The 25,513-nt window shown below is 39.2% G+C and overlaps 3 protein-coding genes and 1 long non-coding RNA gene across 4 annotated transcripts in view; 2 read left to right on the forward strand and 2 right to left on the reverse strand.

Annotated features, from left to right (window-relative positions):
* slc12a9 (solute carrier family 12 member 9) overlaps positions 1 to 20,875 on the forward strand; it is a 35,063-nt gene extending 14,188 nt beyond the window's left edge. The window contains exon 14 of the transcript XR_011311724.1: positions 20,840 to 20,875. The gene's annotated coding sequence lies outside the window, so the exon portion shown is untranslated. The remainder of the gene's footprint in view (positions 1 to 20,839) is intronic.
* On the reverse strand, positions 2 to 5,549 carry hsd20b2 (hydroxysteroid (20-beta) dehydrogenase 2). The gene is made up of 11 exons (XM_069716476.1): positions 5,399 to 5,549; positions 3,353 to 3,399; positions 3,082 to 3,157; positions 2,848 to 2,958; positions 2,136 to 2,203; positions 1,942 to 1,986; positions 1,772 to 1,806; positions 1,596 to 1,677; positions 1,382 to 1,447; positions 312 to 461; positions 2 to 230 (listed from the first exon to the last, which is right to left on the reverse strand). Exons 1-11 carry the CDS (start codon positions 5,547 to 5,549, stop codon positions 87 to 89), a joined length of 975 nt encoding a protein of 324 aa, XP_069572577.1. The 3' UTR covers positions 2 to 86.
* Positions 13,286 to 21,838, forward strand: gucy2d (guanylate cyclase 2D, retinal). Its single transcript, XM_069716473.1, has 18 exons — positions 13,286 to 14,159; positions 14,269 to 14,570; positions 14,654 to 15,026; positions 15,136 to 15,220; positions 15,324 to 15,435; positions 15,588 to 15,707; positions 15,801 to 15,881; positions 16,087 to 16,263; positions 16,343 to 16,499; positions 16,596 to 16,745; positions 16,954 to 17,102; positions 17,186 to 17,349; positions 18,635 to 18,827; positions 19,421 to 19,595; positions 20,177 to 20,275; positions 21,251 to 21,345; positions 21,482 to 21,564; positions 21,754 to 21,838. Exons 1-18 carry the CDS (start codon positions 13,286 to 13,288, stop codon positions 21,836 to 21,838), a joined length of 3,474 nt encoding a protein of 1,157 aa, XP_069572574.1.
* LOC138631498 (uncharacterized) lies at positions 17,166 to 24,530 on the reverse strand. The gene is made up of 3 exons (XR_011311725.1): positions 24,454 to 24,530; positions 17,477 to 17,585; positions 17,166 to 17,296 (listed from the first exon to the last, which is right to left on the reverse strand). It is a non-coding gene; the product is annotated as an uncharacterized lncRNA (long non-coding RNA).
* Between the last annotated feature and the right edge of the window lie 983 nt (positions 24,531 to 25,513).

The raw sequence follows: 25,513 nt of genomic DNA on the forward strand, positions 1-25,513 counted from the left end.
TAATAATAATACAAATAATAACAGGCACTAGAGAGATAAACTTCAAGTCAGCCAACTTCAACATCTGTACACGTGCAGTCACATGACTACTCTTCTTTTTGCCTAAGCCTCTCCGTTTCCTCACAAAGTCTTCTTTCATGTTTTCGGAGTTTTGAAAGGTTTTGTAGTTTTCTGATGAGGAACGTCGACATACGAAGCCAGTCCGGCAAGAGTATCGACAGAGCCACATTCTGCAGGATGTTGGAAATAAGAAATATTAAGATAATGTAGCTGACAGTGTGTAAGTGATCGTCGTCTTTGATTGCTCTGACCTGCAGTGCGTGAGACAGACAGCCGCTGGTGTAGCTGGAGTGGCCCACGGTGTTCAAAGCCTCGTGGGCGAACTCTGGAGCACTCTTCACAAAACAGTTGGCTTTCATGTTTTTTGTCATGTTGGTGGACACCATGCAGGGGGCCACACACTGAGGAAACATTTACTAAAGTTAGAAAGGTGCAACTTCCCTATACATAAATAAACATGCAGGAAACGAAAACACCAATGAACAGAGTGTGTTTAGTGCAGCTTGGTGTGCAGACATTTTTAATAAGAGGAAGATGGTCCGAGTCAGTGGGTGAAACAGGAGGCAAAAGGTTCTTTGTATAAGCTGCATGTTTGTTCAACAAACAGCAACTTCAAATGAACCTTGAATGATTTCTTAATTTCCATTAGAAACTTCAGTAAATGGAAAGAGAATGATGTGTCAGTAGATGCTGTGTTATTTTGTTTGTGCCTGACAAAACCGGTTACACTAAGGTGGAATCTGGTAAAAATCTGCAAACCTTCTTCAGTTAAATAATCTAGAATCTTTCTGTTTTTACAAACTGAAAGGGAAAATACCTCTTTGTGTTAAGGGTGGCATTTCTAAATACAATCATACCTATACTGCCATTACGGTTTATCTCTTTCTCCTGTATCGCTCAGCAGTTTCAGTGTACTAAGTGTAAGACCAGGTCCAGGTCTATCTGTAGACTAGAATAATAAGTTGTTTTGTTTTGGAAATAGGTTGAAATTCCATGGTTGCTGTCATCTTGTTTACAGTTAATTCCATGCCAGTGCAACATGTTGACTTGAAATTACCAGGTGTTTTTTTTTGTGCCAAAGTCCCTCAGGCTAAAGAATCATTCCTAGAAACGGGTTGTTTAGCATTACTGAACGCTTCAGTGAATGAGCCTCCGAATGGTGTAAAATCAGAGACGAAGCGGTGATAAAACAAACCAATATATATTTAAACATATATCCACGAAATAAAATTGGCTTGGCTCATCAGAATCATTTAGCTTTGACTATTTCAGTAATGAACTGACTGAGGTTTTGAAACTGGGCTGGTGTTTAATACTTTACCTGCACAGTAATTCCTTTTGACTTGTACTCAGCATGCAGACACTGAGAGAAATACGTTACAAAAATCTGAAATAAAGCAGAAAGTTCAAATCACAAAACAGTCAGCCCTGAGCGTCATAAAGCTGTGCATGCACGAGTGAGTGAGCTTATGAGAGATCTGGTCAGAGTGCGTTTGAATGAATGTGTGCACGTGAATTTCATGATGAGAAAGTACCTTTGAGGCAGAATAAAGGGCCAACAAAGGCTGCGGACGGACGCCCATTATAGATGAGATATTGATGATCAACCCCGTCCCTCTGTGGAAGAGATTGAAGAGAGACATGTGTGAATTTATCCCGTAGTCACATTATCTCGTAACCACTGTAAATACTTAAATGTAGATGTCAGTACCTTTCAACCATGCCCGGAAGAACCAGTCTGGTCATCTGAGTTAAGATAACATAAAATATTTTTTTTGTATATATATATTTATAAACAAAAAAAACTGTTAAGATGCATTGAAAATGAGCCGGAACATTAACAACACAGTCATACAGTAAGCACTCACATGGATCTCTTACCTGAGGGACAGACAGCATGTTACAGTTGATAAGCTGAGTGATTTTCTGGTCACAATAAACACAAAAAGAAAACTATGTAACTATAATATACTGTAAAAACAAGAGCTCTAAACAGCCTGAATTAGTAGAAATAAATTCTCCAGTGTATTGTCTTCAGAAAGTCAATTAAACCACAATTAAAACTCAGTTCTTACCTGCTCAGCATCTGGTACTTCCAGAAAATTGGAAAAATGCTCACTATAAGCCATTCCCACATTGTTAACTGTGTGGGTTGTAAAGACACAAACAAGAAGCTTCATTAATAAGCACCTTTACATCAGTCTTTAGTTGATTAATCTACCCTTTTTTTTTTTATACGACAGGACGTACATGTTGGTGGGGAAAGGTTCAGGAGGAATTCACAGCATGTTAAGGATTAGTGAGGGCAGACTAATAACTTGATAGGCAGTCAAAGGGTAGGAAATATTTTCATGGTTCATCTGTGGCTATGATAAGGGATGAGACTTTAAGAGAAAAGTTAGGTATTTTGGAAAATACAGTTTTGGATTTCTTGCTGAAAGTTAGATGAGAAGATGGAAGCTACATCCATCAGTCTGTTAGCTGATGGCTTTAGGCCAGCTTAGCACAAAGACTGGAAATGTCTCAGGTTCTGTTTTTTCATATCAGTTTTTGTGCAGATCAAATCGATCAGAGTTTTATCAATCCTCTCATCCAATTGTCAGAAACGAAGCACATTTTTAAAATGTTTGAGTGTGAGTGTCTAAACCCTACAAAAAGCTGAATGTTCCGGTAGCCAGCTTTGCCAGAATTACTTGCAAGACTAAACTTTTTTCCTACAAACTTTCTCATGCAATAGATAATCTCAGTAGCTTCTCTGAGCTGCTCTAAATCTGGTTGTTTTATTACCCAGAATTCCAATATCCAGGCCTTGTAGTTCCTCCGCTATAGCATGGTAGATACTGTGACCGTCTGTGAAGTCCACTTGGATGGTGCGAGTGTTTCGTCCATACTGATCCTCTAAAGGACACATCGAATATTTAGGATTATTTCTGCCTCACGGTTGCACACAGGAAAAACAAATGTATTTACTATGATGCGGACACAGCAGTAGAAGGCCAGCTATATTTCCAATTGACTCACCGATCTCTTTGGCAACCATTTGAAGCTTATCATTAGATCTGCTCACCAAAACAACATCCAGACCTCTCCGTGCCAGCTGCAAGGACACATGCAAAAAAACAGGTTCTTGTAGTTGTCTTAATCTCCAACAAGAATCAGCAAGGGTGAAGTCTGAGACTCTGAGTCTTAAACAGCTCAACATGAAGACGTCAACATCTGACCTTATCTCAAAAGTAGAGATTTGGACCATTAACCTGAAAGACATTATTGGAGAGGGAAGCTGGTGACTCACCTCACTGGCATAAGCATTACCAATGCCAGATGTGGCACCAGTGACCACTGCACAAAGAGAAGCACAGAAATACTAAATAAATACATTTTACACTCATTTTAGAATTATTATAACATAAAGTCAGAATAAAACAGGAAAAAAACAGAAATTTACAAAGTGAGTTTGTTTGACAAAGAAGACTATGTGCTCCCCTGATCTAAAAACACGTTACATATACGAATAAAAGTTAAATATTGAATATAATGGTATCACTTCATAAGGGTATGAAGGTTGTTTACTGAATTGTGTCCTCTTGAAAACAAAATAAATACAATTTAAGCAATCAAATGTCATTTAAAAAAACAACAAGGCCTTTCCTTTTAAATGATACATGTTTGTTTTGGGGTTTTCTTTACAAAGAAATAGTCGGAAGCCTGTTCCATTTATTTAAACACGTATTCACGTGTACCTCTCTCAAAACTAATTTTCTTTTACATTTTGAGATTTTGAACGTTCAAAACGATGACCATATTTGTTGCAAGTAGACTTGAACAAACACAGCATCATTCACATCTCACAATGGGATTCCTGACACAGCATTAATACCCAGTTATTCTTTTACACTTCATTACACTGTAAACCTGCAGTATATCGTGCAGTAAACGTCCTACATGCCCACTTCCTAGACAAAATGTTCATTCAATTAATGCCAAGTGCTTCTTCAAAAGAGACTTTGTTCAATTTCCTGTTTTGTTTCCTTTATTGCTAAAATGCTCCCACTCTTGCGCTGAAGGTGGCCAAGCAGACAGGACTCATGTCTAAAAGTTGCTCTGTCGTCCAAGTGGAAAGTTAAAGGTAAATGATTAGCTCTCATTTTTGGGAGAGAAAAAGTGATAAAACCACAGAGAGATGCAAAGTGGAGAGGGAGAGTGGCTGGAAAAGTTTGTCAACAATGAGACGGAAATGCCCCATCCAGTAGGAATGTGAAGAGATAATCAAGTCCTTCATTGAACCAGCTTTACGGAGAGGAAGACTGCTGTGTGGAAGGTAATATCAAGAGAAAATGAAAATGTTGAACCTAAATAAGATGTAGGCAGAATTACATGAAAGTTATGTTAGCTAATAATACTCAGTGTTATGTCCAGCACTCCACATCCTTAAACAGTCGTGGACAAAGGATTCAGTTCCTGAAATTACCAATACAGCAATGTAGAAATAAAAGTGAAAGTTGTGCCTGTAAAATCCTACTGAAGTAAAAAGTACGTATCTATTAGCAGCAAAATGTAGTTCAAATAAGTGCTGGTTTTTATCCGCTGGAACTAGATAACCCAGAGTACACACCATGCATGATAGGCAAACAGGGAATGTCGGGAAAGAGGAAGACACTTTATGGATTTATGATGGTCCACTGCAGCACTGGAGAGCACTTATTCACTTTTTTATAGTGTAGAACTAGAACTTGCCACAGTAGTAAATATATCCAGACATGTATAGTGGTTGCGGTTGCACGTTCGCATGTCATACATGAGTGAACTATTGGCCTTGGTGATCTTCAAGTTATATATGACATTATTATATTATTAATAGTGAAATATCAGTGTATCAGCAGCATGTTACTGTTGTAGCTGCTGCAGGTGGAGTTAGTTTGAACTACTTTATATCCAGGTCTATATAGAGCAGATAGGTTTAAGGGGGCATCACATGATTACTAGGAAAGGACAGAAGAAAAAACAAAGTTCTGATTCACAAATCTGTTTCCAATTCATGGACCTTTTCTTGAGTTTTTGTGAGATATTGGATCATTTGAAACATGTATTGCAATGAAACCATGTGAGAAGTTTAGAGAGAAAAATCACTGTGCAATTGAGCTGACAACAACTCAGACATCTGAAATGTGACCCAGACGACATGCTGTTTCATGTAAGAAGTCAGAGGCTGGAACGTTGGAAACCATCGGGTTTAATGTGTTGTATTTTAAAAGCTGGTTCTATTATGCATTGTGTCAAATCTGTATCTTTAAAGTAAGTGAAGCGGTCAGATAACTGTAGTGGAGTTCTCCGACCTTACCTGCCCATTGTCCATATGTCCGTAAATCCACTTGCCAGTGCTCTGACAAAACAAACTCTCGAAATCCACACCAAACTCTCAAGGTGAGTTTCAGCAGGTAGAAAACGACAGTAAATCCTCCAACAATGACCAGTAAGTCAGTGGAAGACATCTTTAAGCCGAACCGCTCACTGAACAGGATTTCCTCGTGAGACAAGACACAAATGATTAAAAGGTGGTTTATCTGAATTTTATAGTGGAGGAAATGAAATTTTTGGATGTGGTGTGCTCCTCCTCCATTGCTCCACCCCTCACTGTGTGCTGCTGTCATGAGACCCTGACACCCCTGGACCCCACAGGATGCCACTAAACCTCCAAAGGTGTCTGTAGACTGAACTGAAGGAGCATTTTTAAACTTTGTAAATTACTAAAACCTAATTTCCTCCTTTACAATTGCTTTTTTGTTTTGTTTTGTTTTGTTTTGAATATTGAAATACCCATTAGTGATCATACTGGTGAGGTTCCAGGCTCTTTCACAATAAGATTACATTTAAATCACCTTAAAATATCAAATTTCAATTAAATACAAGCTTGGAAAAAGAATTAAAAAAGAAAAAAAATACAGTAGGGGCTAAATCCTGCTGAAATAAAAGAAGAGACAATTTCCTGTAAATTTTGAGAACTTTTTGCTTGAACTTGGCGCTCAAACACCTGAAAAGAGATGCTAATCTTTCAGTAACTATCCTAAAAATGCAAAGCAGTATCTTTTTTTTTTTTAAGTTATCAAATGAGGCAATTATATAGCTGTTTCCTCAAGCTTAGTGGTACTTTTAATGGAAAGTAACTTAATGTGAGAATTAGGTGGAGTGCCCCTTTAACACGCTGTAGGATGCAGCATGGGGTCACAGCAGCACATTCAGTAAAATAACCTGTCCTCATTGCGCGGGCAACACTCACATCTAATCACAAAAGCCCAAAACAAAACTTCAGCTCATCCAGTGGCCGCACTGGAGATAGGAGCAGTAACGCAGACGTGACTGTGACTCAGTATTTCTGACAGCTGATTAAGTCTCTGCTGCGGTTACAATCTGTCATGTTTTCACGTCAGCAGAAACAGTCCTATCCATTCATGTAGAATCAATGTCTGTAGAGAGATAAACCGAAAATTGCTTTTGATTAAACGTATGAACGATAATATTTGTGATTGTCCACAAATGGTATACGTGCACTCCTGTGATGCAAGTGATGTGAAAGAGCTGCTAATCAGCAGAAAGATAAACAGTTTACTGTATTTCCCTGATAAATCATCAACACATTGTGGTTTAGTGCAAAATTAATTAGAGCTCCATTCATAAACTCTGTCATACGCCTCATAGTAAACCTTCTGCGAAAACTCAGCTCATTTCAAATAAGTTGTTTGCTGAAGCTTTCCAGGAAATTAAATATGTAATTGCAGTTTTATTGTGTTGTATGTCTATGCCTCTATAAAGCACTCATAAATGCACTTTAAATTTCTTACTATATTGTTTTTGAGGTATTTCCAAGTCTCTACAAAGCGCTTTGAACTGCTGTGTTTTTATTCATAAATGCACTTTAAATTTCTTACTACATGATTTTTGATGTATTTTTCTGCCTCTGTAAAGCACTTTGAAATACCATTTAACTGAATGGTGCCATATAAATAAACTTGCCTTGTAATTTCGTTTAACCTCGAACACCCCAATGAGACAACAAAACAGGAAATGTTCACCTGCCTCTGGCTGACCACCTAATGAGCTTATGAACGTTTGTTTTGTGGCCTAACCTTCCTGATTTCAAACAAACAGATGCGAGCTTAATATCAAGCTGGGGTGAGATTTAATTTAGTAAACCCTAATCACTACAGAAGTCTATATCAATTAAGAAATATGACTGTATTACACGGCACAATATGTTAAACAGGAGCGGCAGAAGGGAATTGTTCTCAAGACTGGATCACCAACGGTGTAAAATTGGCAACATGCCTTGCGTCGGAGCTAAAATCTAGTGTAAATAGTCTTTACTATTTCCGTACATTTTGTACTTGCAGGCATTTTACTAACTAAAGCTGTGATGGACTGTTAGTCTAAGAATTAGAGCTTGAACATTAATATATTCTGATTGAAAAGTCTTCCAGCTGTTTATTGTGATAAAGATTGCGATGTTTAAATAGATGAGTGTCAGTTTTTAAAAAAAAAAAAAAAATAATATATATATATATATATATATATATAAACAATATTGTGTCAGCAGTTTGTTTTATTTGTCACTTTGGATGACCACCAGCAACCGGCAGAGGGCGCTGCAGTGCTCGACAGGCCACAGCTGGACCTGGATTTGACAGTGATACTGTCATCTACTTTATCTAAGTGGGGGAGAGCTGCTCAGCTCAGACTTGTTAATATGTCAGTTTAACAAATGAGAAACAGTCTTTTCTTCATGACCCATCATTAAATGTGAAAAGGTTGACGGTTAAAGCAAAAAAAAAAAAAAATCAACAACAGCAGCAACAGCAAAACTGAACAAATTAGAATACAAAGGTTAATATGTTATCTCTTCAGTCAGTTTTTTTTTTTTCTGTACTCTTATTTGTCAAAAAAGTACAGAACAGCCCTGTCAACGTATACTTCAGATTCTTAATTAGTTTTGCCAGTAAGTTGTCTCGTCCTTTTAAACTTTTCAACAAGTTTTTGGTGTTTTTTTATTTTTTTTATCATTGAGGGTAAAAACATCCACAATTTCCTGCATGCATTTCTCTGATTCTACCTCTGATGTAACAGTGAAAAGTCATAGCTTGCGGAGTCGAGTGTTTTTAGACAGCATCAGGATGTTTTCTTATTACCCAATGGCCACTTAAAATCGCTTTTCAGGGAAGAATCCTGCATAGATCGGATCCTGTCATCCTGGAAGGACAGGGTGATGTTACGGAGGGAGGTAGCGAAATGAGCCTGATCAATCAGATCACAGAGTTCACAGAGGAGGCAAATGTCTAAGCTCTTCTATCGCTCCTCCCGAAGGTTTTTCTTGGCACTTGATTAATCAACTTTGACAAATAGTTTCACTGGAGAAAGTAAATAATTCCGAGAGAGATAAACTGTCAAACGACACCACAGATTTGTCGGCCGCATGACCAAGCACGGGGCAACATTATACGTTCTGTTGGAGACAGACATGCCATATTAAAAAGTGACCCAAGTCCAAACTATATCTGGCCCTTTCAACAATGGTAAATTGTTTCATTGAGTCATTAAGTCAGATCAGATAATCTACTAAACAAATATCTGACTGTGCGGTTTAAGCAACAAATCACAGGTCAGAAGTGTTGATACCTTCCTGTCAGTACTGCGCAGTGTTCCTGCCGCTGCACTACGCCATGCTGGTTCTTCGTCAACTGGGCCGGCTGTGCGTCTGACCTTGCTGTAGAGTGATCTCTGTCAGCGCTGTTGGCCATGTCACTAAGAGGCTTGAAGGCAGCAGATCAGTTTAGCACAGCATCACCTGACTAATCTGATTACTTCAACAAGGCTGCTATCAAGACAGGACAAACATATCCTCACACTTTCATATGCGAGAACCCACCTTCCTAATCAAATAAATAAATCTCAGCAGAGATCACTGTGTTTCATCATCATTTGTCAACATCTTTGTGTTTAAACACATCTTTAAAAGGTGAAGCCCCCCCCCCCACCCCCGCCTCTCATAGGATTAAATTCCAGCTGTCGCACTGCAGTAAAGAGAACATGCTGTGAGGTCAAAAGAGCAACAGCAGGCTTTCAGTGGTTTATCACAGATAACAGGCAATATATTTTCAGCTGTGTGCCACAGCTCACATACTTCTTCTGCCATTATTAGCATTCTCCCACATAAGTTGCTAATTTTGTCACGTCTTTAATGATGCAGGATAAACTTATTAACGTTACGATAGCTTGACATAATGTCTCATCCGAACAGAAGCTATTATTTACCATAATCATTTTCTGTTTTAACATAGGTGAGCTTCAGGTTATTGAAGCAACTACAGACTTTGAAGGAGTTTGTAAATAAAGCTGATAAAGCACAAAGTTGTTGCCATGGCAGCAGACATTGCTTCAAATATGGATTTTGTTGCAAAGATGCAACAAATTCTAAAACGTGGACACTTCACACACATCCTCAGTGAGACAGCACAGAAGATCTATACAATCAGCACAAATTTAAGGTGGACACCCAAGATTAGTGTCACCAATTCAGTTTTTGACCGAATGTGAAAATATAGGCACGATATCCCCTTCTGTTTCTGACCTATATCCTTGAATAATGGTCGGAAAAAAAAGTGTGATGTCACAGTGAGTTTGACCTTTGACCTTTTTAATATTTCACTTTCAATGAAATATGGCTGAATATAAAGGAGCCATTTTACTGGTGTGTGAGTAAAGCTTTAGGTGCGGTGAAGAAAACGAGGGGAAGCGCAAACAGCATAAGGGAAGGTCTTTGAAGGATCTGGACTCCTGCAGCAGGGTTATCTGAGGCTACAGACGCATGTCCCTTGATCACTGCACCAGCTTCAAGGGCCAGGAAATTAGGTACAATCACATTATTTAAAATGGGCATCAGCAAACAAACAGCCGAGAGCATTAAAGTAGGAAGTTTTCCCACAACTGTTAACTACCAGAGGTTAAAGATGAGCAATGATTGAAAACAACACTTTGAAAAAGAAAAAAAAAATTCTATCCTCAGATAGCCAGTGGGGTGTCACTGTCTGGAACAAAACATCACAGAAACAACGGAAAATAAATGAGGACTTCCTCACAACATCATTGAATAGCATCATCAACATGATGACAGAAGTTTGTCATATTTCCACATTATGTATAAGCCGGAGGAACTCTTACTTCACAGTTCTAGGGTGGGCCTTGCCCCTTCACTTCAAGCCGGTGGAGGTGGGACGAGGGGCAGTAAATTAGTTCAAGTTCATTATTGGTGGCTGTTCTCACGCCCGTTCTCCCCACCCAGCTCTGACCATTAAAATGACAGTTGAATAAGTCCTTTCAATGCACAAGGTTTAAGTAATTTAAAATTATTATTTTTTTAATTCAAGCCTACATCAGTGCCCATGTTAGCGTACTGCACAGGTGTACAGAGTGAGTGTGCTACTTTCACTTTCACCTTCTTTTACATCTTTCCAGCCCTCCCCCCACAACCACTCTTCCCACACTGTTGTGGATTAAAAGATAAAGAAGGCTGAGAAGTCAAAGCTTGCCAGTCCTTCCCACTCTCCCCTTTCTTTTACCTGTTACCTCACCCCAGCTCTCTGCCAATCTCTTTTTTACCAGCAGGGTTGTGCCTCTCCTCACGCACCGTCCCGATGCTCTTTGGTTTGGGGTGGGTTCCAGTCCAAAAAAGAGACCACAAGAACTGAAGCAAAACTGACCTTCTGGAAATATGGAGATCTTTAATGTTCAGTGTTTTCTTTTGGGAACTTGGATGTAAGCGGAGATAATTTGATTTGTTTTGACTCCGAATGACATTTGGATTACCTATGGTATTTTTTCACAATAAAAGACCAAAGATAACCGCTCCTGCTGTGTACTTCAGTATTCTTAATCCACCTGGAATTTGGATGGTGCTATTCAACGACAGACTCCAATACTGCCATGGCTCCTGTGTAGAAAACCAGCTCCAGGTCAGAACTGTTTCTTATTAAATATGTTTCATTGAATTGCCTATTCTGTTATTTGTAATATTGATGTAGGTTTCCTAATCTAAACAGTTCATTTATCATTTTTAATTGTTCAGATTTGTCTGTAGAACAGCTCCTTCTGTAAATGTGAGGTTGCTGGAGCAGCTAATCCATTATAAATTTGTTGTAAACTACACAGTAATTGATCTATCCATGAGAGCATCCGTGTGGGCAATTAGCATAATTTGACCCATTTTTTTTATTCACAGTAGCATATAGGGAGAGGGTTAGGACATTGGAGTCCGTGCTCCTCTTAACCTATTAGCAACTGATAAGCCAATGTCAGCATTAGCCACATTAGGATGCTTGTTGGTGGCTGCTTACTTTGCTTCAGTTTGAGGACAAGGAAATACATCAGGCTAGTATTTTTGTTGTTGTTAAAATGTAAATTGTGAAACATTTAAAGTCACAAGTGGGTCACATTTCAGTTTTAATTGTATACATGATACAGCTTTTCACAAGATTAACAATTTCAAAGTTATTAGTCAATAGCATTTTTTTTTTTTTTAAAGGATCAAGCATTTTTAACCAAGGACTAAAGATTTGTTATTAACTACATAAACCCTTTTGTAATTTTTAATATTTTCAACTGAAGAGAACATCCCCAAATTTAGTCAGTAACAGCTGCAAAACTGTAAGGCCGAAACAAACAGCTCCATAGAATACGTCTTCCAACCCTTATCACCACAGCAGAGTGAGGTGAGGCAAAAATGTACATCTTTACTACTGTCAAATGAAAACTGTAATTTAGAGTGTAAATAACAGCCATATAACAATGACTCAGTGACACAGGTGTTATTGAACCTGTTCTATGAAAACTAAAACTGTACCAAATATGATGGATCTGAAATGAAGCACAACAAATGCTTAATCTATTTTAGTAGAGTAATATTAGGCAGCCTCTTTAGTGAATGTTGGTGAATAATGTCCAATACTTGTGCCAAGTATAACAAATAAGGCCTTGTCCCAATGCAGGGACCTCCTGAGCAGAAGGAGTTATAAACCAATATTTTATTTGGAAGATTTCTACTTCTAAGTTCAATATGCACAAAACAATGGTCTGTTTTTTTTTTTTTGCATTTGCATTTGCATTTGCTGCAGTTGCAATTGCCCTCACCACTGACAGGTGCTCAGGACTTTTGCTGTGCTATCAGTTTTGATATTTTTGACATGATCTTTAAAAAGTGTACATCTGAATCCAGAATGAAGTATCTGAACCTGTTCACTTGTTACAAAGTGGGCTCTCAAACCAAAACATACTGTTAATTTTTAGGGTTAGGTCATGAAAATTAGTCCAGTTTATAATAGATACTAGTTAAAATGGGTTTGCATACAACAAATGCAAAAAAATTCTTTTGGTTTTTCCGTTTCCTTATACTTCAGAAATTCTCAAAATTCACAAGATTTTAAGGTAAAAAAAGGCTTGACTGACTTTCTTTTTTTAGATAATCCCAAAACCCCAGTGTAAAGTCCATCTAACTATCTTTTTTCCTTGACAAAAACATCTTTTTAATCTTGAAATATTTCTAGCAGTTGATACAAGTTTAAATGCCGGACAGGAGGAGAGGAAGGAAGCATCCAGGAATGGATAGACGAGAGGATCTCAAGAGATTGACTTTACAAGGGAAAAGAGATACCAAGACCAAATGGAGACATCAAGGACAGATTTAGCTCCACGTTACTTGGCATTTGATTTAAACTCTATGCCCCTGGCAGAGCTAATCAGCTCCTTACAAACATGGCATTAACTTTCCAAGGGACAGAACAGGGACTGTGGAAACCATGTCCTCAGTGAGACAGATGGATGCTGATAAGATTCAACATCGCATTCTGTTAAAAAAAAACCCAGCTCAAAGTTCAGGCCAGGGGTCATGGCTGTGTCCTGGAGATTGTACGAGCTCTGAAGTGTCCTTGGTTGTGTCACGGAATTTAGGCAGCACACACAGATCACATTAAATGGCGTGCTACAGGTTTTCTAATTCTGTTCACCTTTTCTCTTCCTTCCAGTGATGACTTGGGGTCGTGTGGTCACCTGTCCTACGTTGGACTAGAGGTCTGCAGAGTGCCAAGGGAGACAGTCCCATTAACAAAGAAACTCTAGCTCTCACACTGAGCACCGAAAACTCTCCGCTTGCTTTCTGTTTCTGAAGCATCAGAATAGCTGTGAGAAAATGGCAAGTCACAGAGACCCTCACTGTCTCCACAACCTCTCTTACCACCCACGATGGCAGCACAACTCAATAAAAGTCAAGCGAAAAAGACGCATATGGACAGCGGTTATAAACAGTCTCAGTGGGTGTAGTCAGTTTGAATCATTATTAACGTCGAGATCATTGTCATCGAGATCACCGTTATCAAAACCACAGTTGCCATCATCCCCCGTGCAACACACCAGGACCTGTTGGGGAACCTGGTTTCTTCTGCCCTTACTCATTGTCTCATTTATTCCCTGTCCAGCCGGGGCAACCACTTTCAAGATTGCCATGGTTGGACCCTGGACATGCGACCTCTTATACTCCAAATCCCTCCCCGACTTGGCAGCCCGACTCGCCACCAGCCGCATAAACAATGACCCCTACCTCAACAAAGGCTACTGGTATGACTACACGATAATCAATGAGGACTGCAAGTCATCTCGTGCCCTTGCTCGCTTCGCTGAGCTGGAAGGTTATGGTGCTGCTTTCCTGGGCCCAGCCAACCCAGGCTACTGCTCCTCAGCTGCTTTGTACACAAAAGAATGGGATGCTGGGCTTCTTTCTTGGAGTTGCCTCAATCCTAATATGAAAAATGTAGGGATGTATCCTACCTTCCTGAGGCCACTGCCATTGTCCTCCAATGTCCTCTTTACTGTGTTGCGGTACTTTCGGTGGGCCCATGTGGCCATAATCTCAGAGGAGTCGGATGTGTGGGAGTCCACCGGACAGGAGTTGGCCTCTTCACTGCGGAACTTTGGCCTGCCTGTCAACCCTGTGGTCACAATGCAGGAGGACAAGGATGGGGCTCGCAAAGCCCTGGACAAAGTGAGAGAAACGGACCGGGTCAGAGGTGAGTCGCACAAAACCAGACAACAGTTAATCTTCAACAAAATTTAGAAACCTCCACATGCTTTATGCCATGTTAATAAAATCGTTTTTAAACCTTGTTTTTGCTATAGTGGTCATCATGTGCATGCCCTCTGTTCTGATTGGTGGCCAAGCCCAGTACCATCTTCTGATAACGGCATTGGCCATGCGTATGATCGACCGTGGCTATGTGTTTATACCCTACGACACCCTTCTCTATGCACTACCCTACAAAGATGCACAATACTACATGCTAGGCAATGACACTAAGCTGCGGAAAGCCTTCGACGGCGTTCTCACCATTACTATGGACTCTGGACCACGAAATTTCTACGAGGCCTTCAAAGATGCTCAGGACAGCTATGAAATACGCAGCAGCACTCCGTCAGAGCAGGTAAAAAGATGACAAATCCTAAAGGAGAGGAAAAAACATTTGAATTCCAATGCATATTATCACATCACTGTCTCCTCTGTTAGGTTTCTCCATTCTTTGGGACCATCTACAACATGATCTACTTCATAGCTATGGCTGCTGAGCAGGCCCGTGAAAGTGGAGGGCGCTGGGTAACTGGTCAGATCCTGGGCGACAGTGAGGGTGGCTTTGATTTTGAAGGGTTCAATCAGCCCCTGAGGTCTGGCAGGTATGGTGAAGGCATGCAGGCCTCCTATGTGGTCCTGGACTACAGTGGCATGGGCACCTCGCTCTACTCAACTCATGCTCTCCAGGCTGCTCATACAGATGGCAGGACAGGGGGCTTAAAATACCTCGGCCGTTCCATCCATTTTGCAGGCAGCACGCCTTACAAAGACTCAAGCTGTTGGTTCAGCCCCTACTTTGCCTGCACTGGAGGTGAGTGTGCTAGTAGAGTCATCGCAGGATATACATCTAAGCTGATATGGTGTAAATCTCGAAATTCCGGGCATTCAAACCTTCTGTCTCTGTCTTTTTCTTCCTCAAGGCCTGGATTCGGTTACTATCTTCTTTCTTTTACTTCTGCTATGTGGCATCCTTGGATGTGGAGTTAGCATCTTTCTTCATTTCAAGTATGTAGCCGCAGATTGTGAAAAAAATGTATGCCTCATCCAGTTCAGTTTTGTGTGATTTCAACAACTATTTGGGATGTTTTTTGATTCATTGTCTCTTCAGGAGAGGTGGCAGGGTTGGGTTCAGTTTAGGAGGTGGTGGTAACAGTGGATCAACAAAGGTAGTCCTCAACCTTGATGACCTCATCTTCATCAATACTCAAGTCAGCAAACGGGTCAGTTCTGTGCTGCATCAATACCAACAGTATTTTGCTGTGCTGTGCTTCTCTCTGCTGTGCGTGGATTACATAGCAAGTATGAAAGGTGTTTACTTGTGTACATTATCTGCTCTAAGCAGACCTGACCTCTTTGAACTCTGTGTGTGCAGAAGCTAAATGATGAAAGTATCATGAAAAGCCAGGTGGATATAAAGACGCCTCACCACTCGGTGTCCGGTCGCAGCTACTTAGCTTCCACGCCAGACAGCTCCAATGTGGCTGTGTTTGAGGTGAGGCGCGTCTGACACAACATTCAATAAAATCCAGTTTAAAGCTCTTGTCTGTTGGATGTAAAAGATTGCGTTGCTTTGTTTGCATCCCAGGGTGACTGGGTCTGGTTGAAGAAATGCCCCGCTGGATCAGTATCAGGGGTCAACAACAACACTGAGTTTATCTTTGTTAAGGTAAGTGAATGCATGAGGGAACAGGAATTAAGTACTTTTGAATTTCTCCATTCATATATATTTTTTTCTGGCCCAGGGCATATTATTCATCATTAGAATAGTAGCTATAGTTGTAGCTGTAAACCAAACACATTTGATCATCAAAACTTTTGAAAATAAAGTAAAAGTGCTGACTCCAAACATGTTTCCATTGTCTTCCTCTCAGCTCAGAGACATGAGGCATGAGAACCTCAATCTGTTCCTGGGGCTGTTCTTCGACTCTGGGATCTTTGCCATTGTGACTGAGCACTGCACCAGGGGCAGCTTGGAGGATTTGCTCAACAATGAAGAAGTGCGTCTCGACTGGATGTTCAAGTCTTCCTTGTTAATGGATCTGATCCGGGTGAGAGACACAAAATTAACTTCTTATATTTCATTCTCAAACTTTCATCCCTTACACATTTTCTACAAACTCTCATCAGGGTATGAAGTACCTGCACAATCGTGAAATTGTCCACGGACGACTCAAATCCCGTAACTGCGTGGTAGATGGGCGCTTTGTGCTGAAAGTGACAGATTATGGGTTCAATGAAATTTTGATTTCCCAAAGCATCGACACTGACGAGGACAAGCCAGAAAGTGAGTAAATGTGCATCCTTTGCCGAACAGTTTTGATCGACGGCTAGTTGGTATTACTTGTTTTCATTGATGGTTGTGCAACCTTTTCAATAAAAGATCTGCTTTGGACGGCTCCGGAGCTGTTGCGAAGCTCTAGTATGAGAAGGAGGGGCACATTCTTAGGAGATATCTACAGCTTCTCCATTGTCATGCAGGAGGTCATCTCTCGCTCTGCGCCTTTCTGTATGCTGGACATGCCACCCAAAGGTGAGTGATACTGTACTAGTAACCATGAAGGATGGTAACCTGAAATCACATCAACGTGTTTCTTCTGCACCACGTCTGCTTTTTATCAGCAGTGCCATTCACAGGTAGTTGGCCAGACTGGCTGCAGTCTGTTTTTGTATTTGGGCATTTCTATGTGTGTCTTACATTTGCATCTGTGCTGGTGTGTTGTTTGTGTGTGTGTTGACAGAGATTATCAGCAAGGTCAAAGAACCTCCTCCTTTGTGTCGGCCTGTTGTGTCAGTGGACGAGGCCCCGGTGGACGTGATACAAGTTATGAAACAGTCCTGGAGTGAAGAGCCAGAGAAGAGACCTACCTTTGAGGAGATCTTCAAACAGGTAAACATACTAAAATCACACGTGTTTACATGTTGTTTCTGTGGCTGGTTGGACAGCCCTGATTCCTCCTTTTCATGTGACAGTTCAAGTCCATCACCAAAGGGAAGAAGATCAACATCATCGACTCCATGCTGCAGATGTTGGAGCAGTACTCCACCAACTTGGAGGACCTGATCAGAGAGAGGACGGAGGAGCTGGAGGTGGAGAGACAGAAGACTGACCAGCTATTGGCTCAGATGTTGCCCAAGTGAGTTTCATGAGTCAGCTTTCATCAACACATGAAAGACATTATAAAACTGTGGTGTCATGGACTAAGTCATAGCTATGGAGGTCTGTAGGGAATCAACACAATTACAATAAAATAGGATACTCACATAATGCTGCTTTTACTTCCTCAAGGAGGGTCAGAGGCAGCATCCTTGAAGCCAGTAATGGTTCAATGCTCAGTTCAGTCCCTGACAAACAGCGGTGGTTTGAGGTGTTCTGCAGGGATAAAATAATATTTGTCAGGCACTGTGTGCAACTGAATCAAAAACACACAGAAAGTGTTGTGGCATTGTTGTCACGTTGCAACCATCAAAATTTATTTCCTTTATTCTTCTTTTACATTTTTCTTTCTTTTTTCATTGAACAAACTTTTCCATCAGAATAAGGTGGTAATATTGCTTTTAGCAACTGTAGGCATATTTGGAGCGACAGCTTATGATGCAGATGAGACCAGACAGTCAAATCTGACCTAAAACACTGACATTAAATCCTCTATAGACTCTATTGCAGGTTTACACCAATTATTCTGTTCTTTTTTCTTACATAACTAATTATAGAATCATGTTTAACTTCAACTTCAACATTAAAATTATTCACCAGAGAAAATCAACCGAGTGTCCTGCTATTAGATTTTATTTTGTTCCGGTAATTTGTCAGTCTGTTTTATTGGCGCCATTTTTATAAGGAGTCAGCAATTAGTCAATTTAAGCGATAAGGCCTCCAAAAGTATACATTCACAATACTAAAACATGTGTACGTGTGACATGTTAACTATTTCACTTTTGTTTGTGTTTTATGATATTAAGTGCTGATCATCAAAAAAAAGTTTCCGTTGTAGACAAAACAAGGTTTCCTTTAAAAAGTTCGCTCTGTTCTTCATGTCACTGGAATTAGTTTAGTCATGTCTTATTGAGTCTTTATATTAGACCATATTGAAAATGACTGCAGTCCTTTGAAATCTCTCATCTGCCAGAGATGTACCTTTCCTGTATTCAACTGGTAACTGCACGTTGAGAGGAGAGAGTCGTGTTTTTTGGAGATGCCTGTTTAGAGATGATGAACGGGGATAGTTTGGGAGGAAATCCTGAAATCTCATTTATGTGATTAGACAACAGTTGAATGTTTATAACAGTATGCGTGTGTGCACTGAAAACTTTAATCCTTGAAGGTGTTGCATGTGTTACTTTCAGCAGATTCAAGTTATTGTCAGTAAAGTTGTTTCTGTGTTAGCAGAGTGTCTTCCACTCATCTTGTTCTCGCTTCAGGAGTGTGGCCCAAGCGCTGAAGACAGGCAAGCCCGTGAAGCCAGAGCACTTCAGCGAGGTCACGCTGTACTTCAGTGACATTGTGGGTTTCACCACCATTTCAGCTCTCAGCGATCCCATCGAGGTGGTTGACTTACTCAATGACCTCTACACCCTCTTTGATGCCATCATTGGGCTGCATGATGTCTACAAGGTGAGTGTTGGAGGATGTTCTGTTTACATACATACATACATTATACACAATCTACAGTCCACCAATTTATGTATTTTTGGTTTTTTTTGATATTCATAGTGTTTTTGAGTATTATTTTATTTCTTTTAAATATAATGCTCTAGTTTATTACAAATAATAGTTCAATGTCTGCTTGATTTCTTTTCTATAGTTTGTCCATTACAGTATTTTACTTATCAAGCAGCATTTGGTGAAAATAATCCAGATTTAATTACGCTTTTAAAGATAATAATTTTATTTTAGAAAATTTTCTTTTGATTTCACGAGTTTTTTCTTCCATTTTCAAACAAAAAGTATCTTCTTTTTCATTTCCTGCTAAAAGTTTCAGTTTCACAAAAAATATAGCAGGATCTTTTAATTATTGATGTTGAAAAATTGCTTGCATTGCTCCTGCAATGATCTAAATATATCCATCTTAATTAAAGGAAGTTAATGGAATGTCTTTATTTCTTTACTTCGCAGTGTAACAACTTTTCAAGGCATGTTGAACTACTGAAAAAACTATCACAGTGTATTTGTAGTGTTTGTTCAGCTCTTCATTTTATGGTATTTAGGTAGAAACTATTGGAGATGCTTACATGGTAGCCTCGGGAGTCCCAAACAGGAATGGCAACCGTCATGCAGCCGAGATGGCCAACATGTCTCTCGATATCCTCCACTGCATTGGGACCTTCAAGATGAGGCACATGCCTGATCTAAAAGTCAGGATCCGTATTGGCCTGCACTCTGGTGAGTAATAACTTAATATTTTCTGTGCAGTGATAAACCCTCATCATCACATCTTAAGGTCGCATGTGACATATCTTCACCCTAAGTAATTCCTTTTAAAAGTCAAATATCTACATATGTAAGGATAAGGCATGAAATAAATACAAACTCCAATTCAGAGTGAATAAAAGTTGATTTGTTGCAAAGGAGTGCAGGAACCCAAGCTGCTAAGGCAAGGTGGTATTTTTACCTCCTTTATCCTTGTCTGGAACTTATTCCTGGAACAGTGAAACACTATCCACTTAGACTACGGTCATCCTATTAACACACTGCATACTTTGGATTTGGAGGTCTATTGTATGAATTTCTGTATGCACAGAAAGGAAGTACACAACTTTGATGTAATGTTCTCCGAAAAAAGTTGAGGACTCTTAAATGCTGAGAGACTATTAGTCTAGTAGAAATCCTGGCAACTCAAACCTTTATTGATGGATTTAAATGTTTTGATAGTCACATGTAAACTTTTTAAATGAAATGGTTTGTGATATAACCAGCGAAGAAAAGACCTATTCAAAGCCCTTGTAACTTCTTGCTCTCTGCAGGCCCAGTCGTAGCAGGAGTAGTCGGCCTTACGATGCCTCGGTACTGTCTGTTTGGAGACACTGTCAACACAGCATCTCGAATGGAGTCCACGGGGTTGCGTGAGTGTCTCATCTGTCATTATTTAAACCAGACAGATTTCTTTTTCTGTTGTTTTATTTAAGTGTCATTGTGGGTGGGAGGACAGGTGTATGGCAGTTTGTGTGCATGCTGCATGCTGCATGTGGCTAAACAGGGCTTTAAGACAGCAGTCCTTAGTAATCCTTTAAGACTATCAGCAGAATTAGAGCCCAATTTGAACTTTCAGAATAAATGTCGTCATTGACCAAGTTTGCCTCATTTACCCCCTGTGTGCTGTACAAAATAAGTATAACTCTAAGCAGGAAATGTGGCTAAGTGCATTCTACTTGTGTTTAAAAATGAAACCCGAAGGTCATCCCAGAGAATGATACTGTAATAAATATTCACTGATTAAACCAGCTGTTTTAGTCTACTTAATCATATCTAAAAATAACATTTATGCACTTAAGCATGACTATACTGTAGTTTTACCATCAGGAGCACAGCAGTAATTTGTAATCTCCTGCCACCAAGTGGTTTAATACCAGCATGACAGCCTGACTTCTGTCTATTCCCTCAGGTAGGTAGGTATGGTAGGTAGGTAGGTATATACTTTATTAATCCCCGAGGGGAAATTTTTTCGCCACAACAGCATACATACAGGAGCAATAATAGAAACAATAGAATAAAATAATAATAGAATAGAATAATATAATAGAAAAGCAATAAAATAAAAAATATAAATATAAAATATAAAATGCACAGTACATACAGTATATATACAGTACATTAAATATCTATATATATTATATACAACAAACCAATAAACACAGTCAACATATATATATATATATATACATACGTATATATGTATATATTGTATTTTGTACCACTGACCAGGTACAATGTTTAAAAACTTTGGAAAGTATCTGAGCTATTACAGATCTTACATATTGACCTGATATTAACGTGGTATCTGCGAACCAAAGCTAAGGCCTTTTTCTGTATTTGCATAGCTTACAGAATCCATGTCAACCAAAGCACAGTTGATGTCCTGAACAGCTTGAAACTGGGATACAAAATTGCAGTCAGAGGCATGACGGAGTTAAAGGTAAACTTTTTTTTTTTTTTTTTTTAATGTTTTGTTATTGACACTGTACACTTCCATAATATACAAAGAAGACATGCATTGTTCCCGATGTAGCACTGGTCTTGCAACATTAGCAAATAATGCTTTTTATTTCTAGGGAAAAGGTGTTGAGAACACATTTTGGTTGGTGGGGAGGGAAGATTTCATCAAGCCTCTGCCTATTCCTCCAGACCTTCAAGGGTAAGAGAGTGTTTTGTTTACTCCTCCACATATACATAAATGGGATTTTCCTGATTTAATCTTTGCACTGCATTTATGCTGTATAATTTTAGATTCTTGCTTCACAAATTAATGTAATCAAATGACCTATTTGAAGGAATGGTATGTTAACATGGGGTACATAAAAAAACCCTGTATTTCTGATTGCAGGGGAAGCAATCATGGCATCAGTTTAGAGGAGGTACCTGTAGACAGAAGACAAAAGTTCCTGGATCGACAGAAGCGGATGGGCTAGCCTGTGGTTTGTACAATGATGTGCAAGAATTGAAAAATGATATTTGGAATGAATGGAAAGTTGAACATGCAGCAACAACAACAACAACAACAACAACAACAACAACAACGACCATAATTTGCACCTCACTCCAAATGCATTCCAAAACCGGTGACATGGAAATTCAGACTTTTTGGATTTGTGTCACTGTCTATACCGTTTTTGTTCATCAGTTGTTTTTATATCAAAAATAGATAAAGACAGCCGAATACTGAAGCTGAATTACAGGTCCACAATGTGTTGGTTTAAAGAACAGCGATTGCCCGAAACCAGGAGGGTTGTGATGAATGTTTCTGCAAAAATTATTACAGTATCATTTGTAACGCTGGTGTGCTTCATGTACTGTAAGTGTTTGTAATGAACTTTGTGCTATGTAGAGATTTTGTAGAGATTGTGTCATGAACAGCCCGACTGGTGGAAGCTATTACTGCTCGACTATTCATCTCAGTTAAATTAGAGTCTGTGCTGGACTCACTTTAGAAGCATTAACCTTTAACAACAACACAAAACTAATATATTCATACTTTTTTTTTTATTATTGTAATTGAGGCTTTTAACATTTTATTCCATTCCTGTGATAAACCTGTCTGGGTTGATTTGACTAATAGGTCTGTTTCTTTCCAACTTATCATTTTACTAAAGCCTATCTGAACATAAGAAGGGGGTTCCAAAATTTAGCTAGGACGACTTGTTATAAATGTAATGATAAAAATACAGACTGAAAACTATCTTGGGGCCAAAACATCTGCAAATCTGTAAATAATCAATACATTAAAACATTTTGTGACAAATCCCTCTTAGAAAAATATCCTTTAACTGACACATCGTTCTTTAAAAGAATGGCTTACTGTGTTCATCGGCTATATGCTTCTCTCCCTTTTGACATGACATACATGTATTGTTTTTAATGATGTGGGTGTTGCTTTTAACATTTCCTACCACGATGTAAAAGATGCAAGCCACATGCAAACAAGACCCAAACGATTGCTCGTCAACAACAACAATGCAGCTCCACTGTAGTTTCACCTACAGTGCATGTAGCCTATTACTGCAACACGCTGCATGCATGGCTGAACGCACTGAGCATTCAACAGGGTCTAAACATGACAGCAATAGGAAGACCTTATTTAAAAGAGTATGTCTGTTCTGCACTGATGCACAGCATGTTTGAGTTAATTGACTGAAACGATCATCTCCAGATTGAGACTTTTCATGTGTATCGCCATCTTCTAGAGGGAAATGTCTGTCTGTGTCTGCATTTCAGCCATTATCGTATGTTTGGGCTCCAAACAGCGGCTGCATCCGAAGGTCCTCTGAGAATAAATGTTCACTTGCCGTGCCCACCCCCGCGGGACCCTGGTAATTTTACAGAACATATGGGGGAAGCATACATATATATTTATATTTATTTATATGTATATATATATATATATATATATTTATATGTATATATATTTATATGTATATATACATATTTTTAAAAAAAGGGGGACAACAGAGTCTTCTGAGACACTTCTCTATTGCGTGAGGATGTGTACTGTATATACTGTAAATGTGTACATAATCTTCGTCTTCGTGTTCCTGCAGGGTTAGGGACTTTTTAGGATTTTCTCTGCTTGGGGTCCCTAAACCTCTGACACAGAGAGAGATATGAACAAAACACGAGGGTTTAATCACGGTGCAGTCAAAAAGCAAGCAGCCGCATTGCTCCCTCACTCTCTGTTGGCTTGCTAATTGTCTGCCACAGCGCTGATATTGAAGCAACAATAAGCAGACAATGTGAGGATGTGATTTTCTTCAGAAAACAGTGATCAGGCCGTGGACATTTTTTTTTTCCCTTGGAAGCTCACTGCTGACCACTTCTAACCTATTTGTCACAGTAGCTAGTGTTTAGTGTTTAGAGAAAAATAACTGGACATCTGATGACTTGATTATCAGGTTGCTTGTGGTGTAGTCTGTCACACCATTAAGTGTTTAGCAGCAGCACTGGCTTTTCAAGGATGATTAAACCCCTGACAGGGAGGACATTGCATGGTCCTGATTCAAGACGAACAACACGGGGAAAGCGGTCTGAATGTTTCGTTTCTTTGATGGATATGTAAAGAACAAAATGAGTAATTCTATTGTATAGATAGGACCTATTTTTCCTAGATTTTTAAACAATTTGCCAAATAGATGTATCTCATCCAAACTGAATGGACTCCATCATTCATTTTCAAAGTGATCTCAATGTGTTTCTGTAAATAAATTATGGTTTTAGTGTAAAATTGTGTCTTCCTTTGTACCTTTGAGTCTACATGTGTTGAGGCTATTTTCCTAAATGGTGGCCTAACAACACACTGCATTATGTTTCAAAACAAGTGGATGAATAAATCAAAGTATATTTGACAGGTAACCTGTATATACCTATTTAGATTCTTTAAAAAAAATTTTTTTTTATATCAAATCAAATGTATGCTTAAGGTTTGACATCATGGAGTTTTAACTGAGCAGAAATTTAGAACATACTTTTAAGGATCAGCTACATTAAAACGGTGAACTGTGAAGAAGAAGCAGTAACTCAGTGGAAGTCTTACCTCACCACTTCTCCATAAGTCCCTGAGCCAACAAGCTTTGGGATGCTTTTACTTCCTTGGGCTGGTGTGACTCCGCTTTATTCTGTAGTGGAACAATCCAATGAAAATGTAAGGATGGTGTTACATAATGCAACTGCTGTGCAATACCCCATAAATCGTAAACAAACCCTGCAAGTGTTTAGGTTCCCAGCTTCATCCTGCACGATACACATTCTGGTTTTCTACTGAAATAATTCCCTCATGGAGCTGACGATGCATTTCAGTTGCCCTGTGTATCTTACAGCAGTGCCGGACAACATATAACATATATTTTAAATTACAACCATAAAGTGTTTCCTGCAAGTTTAAAATATAAAGAAAGCTAGCAACATAATCAAAGTGTTGTGTCAGCAACAGAGTATATTTGCTGCTTTAGGTCCTGAGACTTTCTTAAAAGGGTCTTTGGATTCCATCACTAACTTGTCCTTGTGTTTTGTACCACTGACTACACTAAGAAATGAACAGATTGTGTCTCTGAGGACAATGTCAGTTCAAAAGCAATTCTTATTTCTGCCACTAACAGGGGTTGCTATGAGGACAATTTCATCTGCTTAACTGGTTGCTATGCCAAACTTTTTTCTTGTCACTTTGGCAGTGTAATCACACCCCTCAGATTTAACCACAGACTGTATCAACTACCGTATGAGACACTTTCCCTCTGAAGTCTGGAGTTGTTGTTATTTTAGCATATAAATTGAATCAGACCATTAATATCTGTGGTATGTGACATTTTTCAGTAAACATTCTGACTGTATGTATTGATCATAATTCCAATAATCAAAAAACTACCTAAATCCACATTAGAAGGCGAATCACTACCACATATTGTGTTCTGGGGAATGCTGATTTGGCCATCCTGCATCCCTTTAATTCTGTGTTTGTTTGTATATTAAACACTAAAAGGGGAATTAACTCAGTATATTGCAGGAAATATAGTCTGGGCATATCTGACCTATGTTTATCATTATAAATGTGATTGGATTTAATGCATGTTATCATTAATTCAACCTGGAATTTCTTG

This window comes from Brachyistius frenatus, unplaced genomic scaffold (assembly GCF_029030835.1).
Source record: "Brachyistius frenatus isolate BFR_SWC_R1_liver_20210118 unplaced genomic scaffold, ASM2903083v1 Contig_157, whole genome shotgun sequence".
Classification (NCBI taxonomy): Eukaryota; Metazoa; Chordata; class Actinopteri; family Embiotocidae; genus Brachyistius; species Brachyistius frenatus.

What these genes read in the sequence shown, in the direction of transcription:
- hsd20b2 (XM_069716476.1), bottom strand. Translation starts at nt 5,549, where the DNA reads ATGTCTTCCACTGACTTACTGGTCATTGTTGGAGGATTTACTGTCGTT. An exon ending in AAGTACCAGATGCTGAGCAG is followed by an intron (nt 1,987 to 2,135) that starts GTAAGAACTGAG and finishes TATTGTGACCAG; the next exon opens with AAAATCACTCAGCTTATCAA. An exon ending in CAAAAGGAATTACTGTGCAG is followed by an intron (nt 462 to 1,381) that starts GTAAAGTATTAA and finishes ATGTTTCCTCAG; the next exon opens with TGTGTGGCCCCCTGCATGGT.
- gucy2d (XM_069716473.1), top strand. Translation starts at nt 13,286, where the DNA reads ATGGCAAGTCACAGAGACCCTCACTGTCTCCACAACCTCTCTTACCAC. An exon ending in CTACTTTGCCTGCACTGGAG is followed by an intron (nt 15,027 to 15,135) that starts GTGAGTGTGCTA and finishes TTCTTCCTCAAG; the next exon opens with GCCTGGATTCGGTTACTATC. An exon ending in TGTTAATGGATCTGATCCGG is followed by an intron (nt 16,264 to 16,342) that starts GTGAGAGACACA and finishes AACTCTCATCAG; the next exon opens with GGTATGAAGTACCTGCACAA.